This window comes from Fragaria vesca, linkage group LG3, assembly GCF_000184155.1.
Source record: "Fragaria vesca subsp. vesca linkage group LG3, FraVesHawaii_1.0, whole genome shotgun sequence".
Lineage (NCBI taxonomy): Eukaryota > Viridiplantae > Streptophyta > Magnoliopsida > Rosales > Rosaceae > Fragaria > Fragaria vesca.
Genome location: NC_020493.1, coordinates 20,542,734 through 20,552,820, shown reverse-complemented (window position 1 = coordinate 20,552,820; position 10,087 = coordinate 20,542,734). Strand labels below are relative to the sequence as shown.

Here is a 10,087-nt window from a genome sequence, read left to right as displayed (position 1 = left end):
GAGAGAGAGAGAGGTCCTAAGTCAGTGGTTGGAAGAAGGCAGAACTAGTTCTTCATTTGTTGAAAGAGGGTCTTCTTTTGTGGGTTTAATAAGGTTGTTTTTCAAAGCAAAGACGCTAACAAAAGGACAAGTTCAAAGGCCGGTCATGGCAATTCTTTGAACATCATTCTTTGCTCCAATAGTGAAACAAGAGGAATTTCTGAATTATAAGCAAAATAAATTTTGAATGTTTGGTCCTCATCTTGACAGATGTTAATTACCAATTCCAATGGAGGATTCTGTGTTTGATATAAAAGTTACAATTGAAGAAATTACGTAATGTTACTTTGTATTTGATTACTTCTTTTGTACGAGTACATATCATCAAAATAAGTCATAAGTTTTATATCAAATTAATTAAAGATCATATAGGTAGCTAAAATTACATGAAGGATGTAATGACCCTTGTAACAGCCATGCTATATTCCTTAAATTACACTACCTCCTTCTCAATTCATATTTTTTGTGTTTAAACCTCAGTTTAAAGGCTACAACCTCTTACCTCTATGAAGAGAAATATCCAAATACATGAGGTTAGATAGGAAGAATACTAAACCTCATTAGTAATAATACAGCAGCATTCTGTATTCACCTTATCGGTAATTGATTACCACAAATAATCCATATTTTATAGTAGAATTTCCTAGTGGAGTTAATAATTCATGCCAGAAGCTGATGAAGATGCGATGAAAATAGATGTAGATAGGATCAACCCGGCCAAGAATCAAACAAATCATCGGCCGGACCATTTAAGTAGTAGTAATTAGTTGTCTGCTAGGGTCAAAGCATTGGTTTTGCACTCTTGCCTGGTGATTGGGACCATTTCTTAATAGGATGTTAACAGAAGAAACCTGTCAAATGTAACGCGTATCTAATGAAACAAGAACAGCCGATTACTGCAGATGGACAAGATATACAGATGGAGCTCCATTTTGCAAATCCCATGTATATTTTGCACTCTCATTGGCTCGAGACTCTTGTTGACTAGTTAAGCTAATGAAGAGTATCAGCTGTAACCTGGTGGAAATCCAATTTCCTGCAATGGTTTCGATTCGACTTGGAGGCCAAGGCAATTCACAGTACAAATTGGCTGACAAACTCAAAAGTGAAACAAAAAAGAAAAAAAAGAACAAATGAAATTACATTCTGTGGTTGTGTAGAAGTAGAGATGTATGGAACCATCCACTTTGCTATACTTGGACAAGAAACAAGAGGGGTAGAGTATGGACTGTTTCATTCTAAATCAGGCTCACGGTAAACCTTATCACCTATACTCGGGCAGTCCCATGACACGGATGAAAGGTGAGCTTCATTAGGCAGTTGTCTCTCATTGTCACCATTGGCTTGCTTAAGTGAACAAGAAGCAAGACCAGCTTGTTCCTCGTCCATCATGGTTCTGAGGGAATTTTCATTTGTATACTTCTCCGATGGTCGGGCGGCGGAGGCAGCTTTAGCAAGCTTGAAGAGATCTTGAAGTGTGGGGTTCCTGAACAAACCAGAGGGTTCACAATTCAGGTCAATTTGCCCGGCACTGGAACTTTCAGCAGCATCTGCTTGAGTTCTACTCTGGCTGCTGCTGGCTCCATTCTCTGATGAGTGATTCCTATGCAATGCAGCATCTCCCGATGTGGTGCCATTTATTTCTGATTCATCCTTGTGGTTGTTATTGTTCCTCTGGGAATTGTTTGCTGAGTTATTCCTATGCAGCATAGCATCTCCCGATGTGGTGCCATTCACTTCTGATTCATCCTTGTTGTTGCCATTGTTCCTCTGGGAATTCTCTGCTTCGCGTTCTAATTGACGCTTCTCATACTTCCGCTGCATCATGGTTGTAAAGCGCCGTTTCACTGTCAAGCACACATTGCATTTGCATGATGGCTTGTGCTTGCCCTTCCCACTTGGGGGTTGAATACACACTATGCAAGTGCAACCAGGGCGGTGACGGGGATGTTTGGTAGTGGCTCCAACTGATTGTTCCCCTGATTCACGCACATTATCTCCCAGAATAGCAGCACTAGCCAGGGCATCCAAGCCAGAAGGTTCCTGTTCTTCAGCATTCTTCTTCTCAATGATTTTTCGTCTCTTCTTCAAACCTGTAAATGTAAGATAAAGAAAAAGGATCAGGGAGTAATAGAGTGATGTTGAAGATCATATCACATGTTGTCAGCAAGCAATCTAATCAGAAGTGAGGTCTCTTCGATAATCTCTTTAAAATTCAGAGAAATAGGAATGAGAAACTTCATCTACAGAGTATCTTCCATCCAAACACAAGCACATATGTACAGAATTACTTGAGCAAAAAAACATGTATCAATGAAATCCAGCTATTTCCCCAACCCGATCCAAGTAAAAGTGTACAACCTCTACTGATGATATCCAAGGACCCCACATGCATCTAAACCCATGCATGTATTGTGTCGAACAGAACAATAATAACCAATTAATAAAAATTAAAAAAAAATTATATACATAGAAATCTAAATAAAATAAATAAAAAACATGTAAAATATTATTATATCCAAGGACCACCTTCTAAAAAGAATTTAGAACTTAGAAAAAGAAACCGACAGATAGGTTTAAGTTTGACCTTTAAGGGATACAGATGAACTCAGAAGATTATCCAATTGCTTTGAGCTCATCTCCTCCGGTGCAGTACATGAGGACCTGTCAGGATATAAAGGAATCAAGATCAATCCTTCATCTCATGGACAAAAGAATAAAATGTAAAAACTAAACTATAACTTTGTACCTGCTTGAATCCCAGGAATTTTCTGAGCATGTCCACTTTGGAGGAAGAAGAACATCGACAGGCAACATCCGCCACTTGGAGCAATCATCGCACTGAGCCCACTGTTCCCGTCTCCTGGGATTAGGGGAAGATATTCAGCAATACAGTCTTTTTATAACATATGCATAAAATTAGTCTCAATCTACAGTACAATGCTGCGGTGATGAGTTATGAATAAAAATCTATCAAAAAAATCTACAGTACAATGGGCCACCCCATGAGACATATCATTCATGTACCAACAAGGTCTATGTCTACCTGACAAAGGTTAAAAAGTATATAAAGAATTTGAAGATACTGTTAAGATGGCTCGGAAGAAATATAGATATTTTCTCACAATACAAAACAGGTAACATAATGTTATGTTATAATTCACAACTACTTACTTCGATGGCCCGGCAGTGAATATAGATCTCTTTCCAAAAACTGGCGGCTCCTACAAGAAGCAAACACACATTTATCAAATAACCCCCTCAGACCTTGATGAAAGTTGAACTTTAACACACTGAAACCGTAAAAGCATCTTAAAATTCATGACTACATATAACAGGGACACTGATAATAACATACTTACATCATACTCTTCAAATTCAAAATCTTCAATAGTGACAATGCTTGGTTTGACACTTGGCGGTGGACGGAGCAAGTCTTGTGCTTCTTCCCATGTCAGCCTCAGCTCCATAACATCTTCACTATGCATGAGCAACCTCTTACTTTTAGGCCCAATGTTCCGTGTCCTCTTTTTCTCAGAATTTGACGCTGGCTGCAACAAATCCTCACTTGTTCTGTGACCACTGTTCTCACGATTCTGCATATACGTATCCCACTCAGCCAAATGATGGTCTGATGGAGAATTTAAGGGAGGATCCTTGCTTCCTTTATTCATATGGAAAAGACTAGAGTCACCACTTCCAGTAGCCAGATTCTCACTAGAAAAGGATGTTTCCCCAGGTGTGCCATTTTGAAGGACAGAAGTTTGAGGTCCCTGATTATTTAACAATTGTGCATCAATGTCAGTTCCATAAAATATATACAGTCTGAAAGAAACAGGAAACAGAATTTGATCCAATTTGTAACTATGAAACTTAACCTGCATATTTACAGATTGCGATGCCTTTCGAAACCCTATGACAAGCTTGTTTCCAGGATCTATACGACTGAATGTCACTGCACAATGAAACAAATTACAATCTGCACTTCTGCTGAGAATATGTGGACTTCTAGTTCAGCCATAATAGAATGAGGCATACCAGTATCACCAGCTTGCAGTTGCATTGACTGTATGCAAGGAGTCACACCTTCTAAAACATACATCCTGCTATTATTATTTGGCCAAAATCTGAACTGAAATGTCCACTCATTTCCCTTCACATCTTGAATCCTTAGAGGAAGGCCTTCTGAGTGAGAAATAGGAGGAAAATATGCCTGCATTCAATTCTAGTTCATACATGTGTTCAAGGAAGAAACATACATAAAACAGAAGGGGAGAAGGGAAAGAAAAAAGAAGTTTCTCACCCATTTTTCCGTAAAGAATACGACATAATCGTGAATGCATACAAACTTTTTAAAGGAAGCTATCTATTTATGTTTACCTCGGCACATGCTTTTGGGAGAACCAAGCGACCAATTCGACCAGCATCACTGGCACTCAGCACTTTCTCAAACAGTGGCACAATAGTAGAATTCAAACTTTAAAACGATGTAAGGCAAACACCGACTCCAAATTGATATATATAAATAAAGCATAAGTAATTTTTTAGGACAAAATTTAAATAAGTTATGGATACGCTCCAGATAACTTCTGCAGCTCTTGGTCTGTAATCCGCGGCCAGTATCGGGGAAGTAACTGATTCCTCCCCCGTCCTTCAGTAGGTGGTCTCGCAATGCGCACACTTCTATTTGTCTCAGAACTCACAGGGGGGAGGGGAGGTTGCAAAGGTCTGGGCAAAATAGGACGAGGTTTCACCTGTTGGAAGGCAGAAGGTGTCTTACTCTGATCTCTTATATCCATGTGGCCCCCAGAAAAGGGTTGTATAAAATTTGAAGTTGCAGATGGGGCACACAGGGACATACTCAAAGATGGCTGAGAGGATGGTATACTCATATGGTTGACCTCTAACATTGTTCTGCCATTGTCTGGTTGGGCTGCAAATGTTAACGATCCAATAGATGACTGGGTGGGACTAAAAAATCCTGGGCTAACTTCTCCTATTTGATGAATGACTTCTTGTCCTTTGGTTTGGCCAAGGGATTCAATTTTATCATCTCTCTGAGGTTGAGGCAAAAGATTGGATTCAAGAAACACACTTTCTTCACCTGTCGGAGATTGAGGCAAAAGGGTGGACTCATTAGCCTCCATGATCTTGCATAATTGCAGAAGCTTTCCCTCATCAACAGTACCACACAACTGCAAAAATTTTCCTTCATCAACAGTATCACCAACAGTTCTATATTCAACAGAACTGGAATTTCGATCACCGGCATTACTTAATGCCAGTCCACCAAAACCATTGAGGACATCATTCCTCGGGATCTGCACACAACAAAACAAGAACCCATAAGAATCATGTATCCACTCAGTTTGTAACTGCAGGTTTTGTGTGTGAGAGAGATACAGATTGTAACTGACAACAAACAACTGATTACATATTCATCAGAGAAACAAAAGATAACTATTTTCAGATCAAGAAGTTTTGTTTTGATGAAAAGTATATTTCCCTTTTACTTGATCGAAGAGATACATCAATTTATGTTCTGATTACTAAAGCTATATATCAATTATGGAAGCTAAAGCAAGGGTTTAAACAAAATTTATAATTCAGTGGATATCAAGATAGTAATAAATTTGTTCATACCACACGAGGTTGAGAACTGTTTGCACAGCCAATGCACCCTACACCCCCGTAATCCAGGCACTCATATAAAGACCTAGAGGCTACGCATCCACAATGGAGAGGCTGCAGAAAATTACAAGATAAATCAATAGAGAGAGAGAGAGACAGAGAGTGTGTTTTGTTGTTGTTTGGAGGGGGGTTGGAATTTAAAAAAAAAAAAATTTGATCAAAATGCCAGTTAACCTTGTGGCACGAACTGCAGTCCCTCCAACCCGTTTCCCCTATATGAAACGTATCGCAGAAAACTGACTTCTCATACGCGGCTCTGCATTACACAGTCCAATGTCACCAACAAAGAATATAATTGGAAACCAAATCAGGAAGCATACATATATTACATAATGTGTTTTATTAACTTAACCCTAATGAAAGGACATGTCTAAAGCACATAGTAGGGTTAAAGCATTCCTTGCAAGTGGCAACCTAATAAAGACTAAACAGATTCGTAGAGACATTGCCTAGTAGATATAAGACCACAAATGAAATACATTCTTACAATGCAAGAAACACAAATCAGAGTAGCTATAGATATTACTACCATGGGGCTATTGAAAGTTGAAGTATTTGCATATAAAATAACAACACAACATAACAGCAAAATTCAGATACAAAATATAGGTGGTGAGAAGTGTAAGTAAATAGCTAGCCTAACAGTATGGGCTGAAACAAACAGATCAAAGAATGCTAATTATTTCCGCTCTATTAGCACAAGTAACATAAAATTACAATACCATATAGTATGATAAAACAGCAGATGATAGAAAACATAAGCACCCTACAAAACTAAGGTTAATATTGGGTCCTTAAAAGACTGTGGGATATAAGTTGATACCCAACACCCTGCTAAGTCCATTACCAAGATTCAGCTAGCAAAATATGAGCGGGTCATCAGACCTCTAACAGTGTTTATCATAATTAAGGGTTCTGCATTTGCCATTCAGATCCTTTAAATCAAAAATCGGTATCAGTTTCTCTAATGCAAAGAGGATTATAATCATATTCCAAAACTCAATCATCGACGCAACTATCAACACACTCAGACAATTAAACCAGCAGCTAGCTCTTGAACAAATGCAATTGGTCCGAACCCAAAAACCCCCAAAAAGTAAAGATCAAAACTTTAATCTAAAACCCAGAATCCACATAAAACCCAACGTCAAGAACCAAAACCCACATCCCATAATGCTCTCCCACCACTGTACCAAACCCAAATCACCTTAAAAATCAAAACTTTAGCTGAAAGAAAAAAAAATTATCAAAACTTTGAATTACAAAAAGGGGACCAAATTCTTACCCACACTTGTAGCAGAGATGGGCAAATCCACCAGATCGCAAAGGCCAGCCATTCTTCCATTCATGCGTATTACTCGTCCCACACGAAACATTCATGCAAATCTTGGTCCCCATTGCTCCAAATTCAACCCCTAAAACCAAACTCAAAAACCCACAATCAAAATCCAAATCCCTAAAACCCCTTTTCCCCACAAATCAAACCCAAGACATTACACCAATCAATCACTCAACAAAACCCAATCACCCAGAAAAATTCAAAAATTAAAAAACAACCAACCTGTTTTCCCAATCTGCAAAACCCAAATCTAGAAAAGGCCTAGTCATTCAAACACTGAAGACAGCTATCTCAAGTGAGATGAAGATGAGCTCAATGGGTCTGAGAGAGTACCTAGTACTACTCCTCAACAACAAACGAGTCAAACTCAGTGGTTTAAGAACGTAACGGCGAGTTTGGTTCTTTTTTTTGGGTGTGGGTAAGACCAAGAAAACGTGTATTTTGTAGAGAGAGAAGACAAGGGTATTGGTTAGAGAGAGAGAAAGAAGAAGAGAGAGAGTGCATGCAAAGCAAACAGATGCATAAAATGCATGCACGACACTTGAAGACACACCACCGCTTAATCTCTTCCTCCTCTATTCTCTTTTAAACTCTCTCAACAAAAACCCAAGACTAAAACACAACTCTGTGTTACTTGTTCTTCCTAATAAGGACACTGATAGAATGACCCGGCGGTTACTTACCTCTTGGTTTGTGGGCTTCCTCCACACTATGACCTGTCAAAATTGGATTTTGTTGAAGAAGATGGATGATAGGGTCACCGGGGGTTGCATGGAACCTTTGCGTGAGGGGGGTTGTTGCTGTTATGAAAATATATGATTGATCTTGATGTGAATATTTATTGATATGTGTCATGCAACGTGGGGGATTGGGAAAAGAAAAATATGTGAAAGTGAGAGTCTTTTTTTTTTTTTTTTTTTTTTTCCCCTTTTGAGGTATGAAAATAGTGGCAGAGTTTACATAGAAGTCGGCTAGGTCAATTGTTTGGAAGGTGTTTGGTTTTGATGTTGTGCTTTTTTTTCTTATGTGAAAACCTAGTGCCGTATTGTAGGGGAGGCTTCAAGATTATTCGTAGAAGGTAAGATTTATGACGCGAATTGTTGCTTTGGCGCGCGGAAAGTGTGAAACGTTATAAGAAATTCGGGATTTAATAAATAAATCTTATCATATGTTGTACGCCGAAAGTGTATAAGGCAATAACGTTATCTCAATTTGTATTATAAACGATTGTCTAATTCTGCTACTCTGCTTGTTGTATCATAAAATAACATTATTGTTTTTGCCTTTTGTAGGAAACAACTGCATAAATGTATGAAAGGAAACATCGACCAACTATACAATAAAAATGATGCGCCTGAATTAGGAAGAAATCTCGGAGGCTCTTCTCCACCTAAAGCTGCAGCTCATCTTGCAATGACATTGCATTGGCACCTGCCCATATTAATTAACCACTTCAGTACACCACAAGTTGGTGTAGTTACCTAAAACAGGAATTCAATGTATCATGCACATTTTTTTGGATGCAAATGTATCATGCACATAGTGCCAAACTTTACTACCTTTCCGTAATAAGTGTGTATTATTTCTTTCCTTTTATACCTCTTCTCTTTAGATAATTTTTGCTAGAAAGGAGGATGGACCTCGTTGGCCTCATACTCTTATCCTGATATATGTTTTACTTGATTTAACTCTTTTCTACTTGCTTCGATCAATAAGAGCAAATGCAGCAAATAACCATTTATATGGGTTGGACTCGGAGGTTAGACCAAAAACTGTATCTAGTAGCAAAAAAATAGACTGGGTTGATGATGGGCCCCATGCATGACCTACCTTGATGGACTATGGTCTGGGTTAAGGATTAACTCATCTCTCACTCCATGACCAATTTCTCCACAGGGCCCACGTGAGACTAAATTGCACATGAGGAGTAGACATGCACATAAGGTTGACAGCTTTTTCCAAATGACTCTTTAATATGAGCCGTTCAGATCAAGATTTGACAGTCCATATCAAATATGAATAGTAATTGATCTTATGATCGATCTTGTTGTTGTATTGTCGAACAAATGACCAATGACTGATTTAGATAAATAGTGTATTAACCCGGGTTAAAAATTGGTCCAACCCACCCAAAATGGGTGCGTTTTCTCTAAGATTTTTGACGAAACCACGGTTTTACTATTATTTTTCCTTAGGGGGGTTAAAGAGTCAGTTTTAATGAGTATTACTCATCCTAAGAGCAAATGCAAGAGAAGACCAATTGGAGGGGTTAGACCAAGACTAGAACGAAAAACAGCTTCCAGCGGCAAGAAATTGATCTGGGTTTATTACTGGCCCCATGGGAGACCTTCCAAGTCGGACTGTGGCCTGGGTTAATCCTCAACCCAGCTCTCACTCTAGACTGATTTCTGAACGAAGCCCACTGAGACCAACTTGCACTTGGGGAAGAGATCATGCACATGGGGCAGTCAGTTTTTTTCCAATGGGTCTCTAATTTAGGCCGTTCAGATCAAGATTTGACGAACCAAATTAAGTACCAACGGCATTTTTCTGAACAGAAAAAAACAAATCTATAAAGAATAACGGGCAAATGTTAAGGGCCATAGGATTGAGATCTGATGGCTCAAAATCAATCGCAACGGATTTATTCCATTTTGCAGACAAAATTGAAATTAAAAAAAAAAAAATACAACAAAATTTTTCTATAAATACCTTAGTACTCTTCTTCACATTTTTCACACTCTTTACCTATCATATCTCTTCCTTCATAAATATATATATACAAAAAGGATGTAGAGCGGACGTCTGCACTCGGCTTAAAGTGCGGACGTCCGTCTGTTCTCCATCCTCCGGCGTCGGCGACGGCGCGCCTCCACCCCAGAAGCCTCCAGCAGCGTCCCCGACCACTTCCCCTCCCCGGCGAGTCCGTTTTTTCCAGTTTCCAGCGAGATCGACTTTGTTTGAAGTTTTGGGTGATCTCACCGGAAAACCGGAAAAGAATGGACTCGCCGGGGAGGG

At 39.0% G+C, this 10,087-nt stretch overlaps 1 protein-coding gene across 1 annotated transcript; it reads right to left on the bottom strand.

The window, feature by feature from the left end:
* Positions 1–1,181: 1,181 nt before the first annotated feature.
* LOC101294922 (B3 domain-containing transcription repressor VAL1-like) lies at positions 1,182–7,128 on the bottom strand. Its single transcript, XM_004294679.1, has 15 exons — positions 7,016–7,128; positions 5,905–5,986; positions 5,683–5,784; positions 5,271–5,360; positions 5,144–5,234; positions 4,615–5,092; positions 4,420–4,516; positions 4,078–4,252; positions 3,918–3,994; positions 3,758–3,812; positions 3,402–3,670; positions 3,214–3,263; positions 2,789–2,902; positions 2,627–2,703; positions 1,182–2,132 (listed from the first exon to the last, which is right to left on the bottom strand). The coding sequence occupies exons 1-15, from the start codon at positions 7,126–7,128 to the stop codon at positions 1,273–1,275; spliced, it is 2,730 nt and encodes a 909-aa protein (XP_004294727.1). The 3' UTR covers positions 1,182–1,272.
* Between the last annotated feature and the right edge of the window lie 2,959 nt (positions 7,129–10,087).

Excerpts from the sequence above, each read along its gene's own strand:
- LOC101294922 (XM_004294679.1), bottom strand. The coding sequence starts at position 7,128 with ATGGGGACCAAGATTTGCATGAATGTTTCGTGTGGGACGAGTAATACG. Across the intron at positions 4,517-4,614 it reads CTGCAGAAGTTATCTGGAGC|TTTGAATTCTACTATTGTGC; the intron begins GTATCCATAACT and ends ATCGTTTTAAAG. Across the intron at positions 3,671-3,757 it reads TGGGGAAACATCCTTTTCTA|ACCATCATTTGGCTGAGTGG; the intron begins GTGAGAATCTGG and ends ATTCTCCATCAG.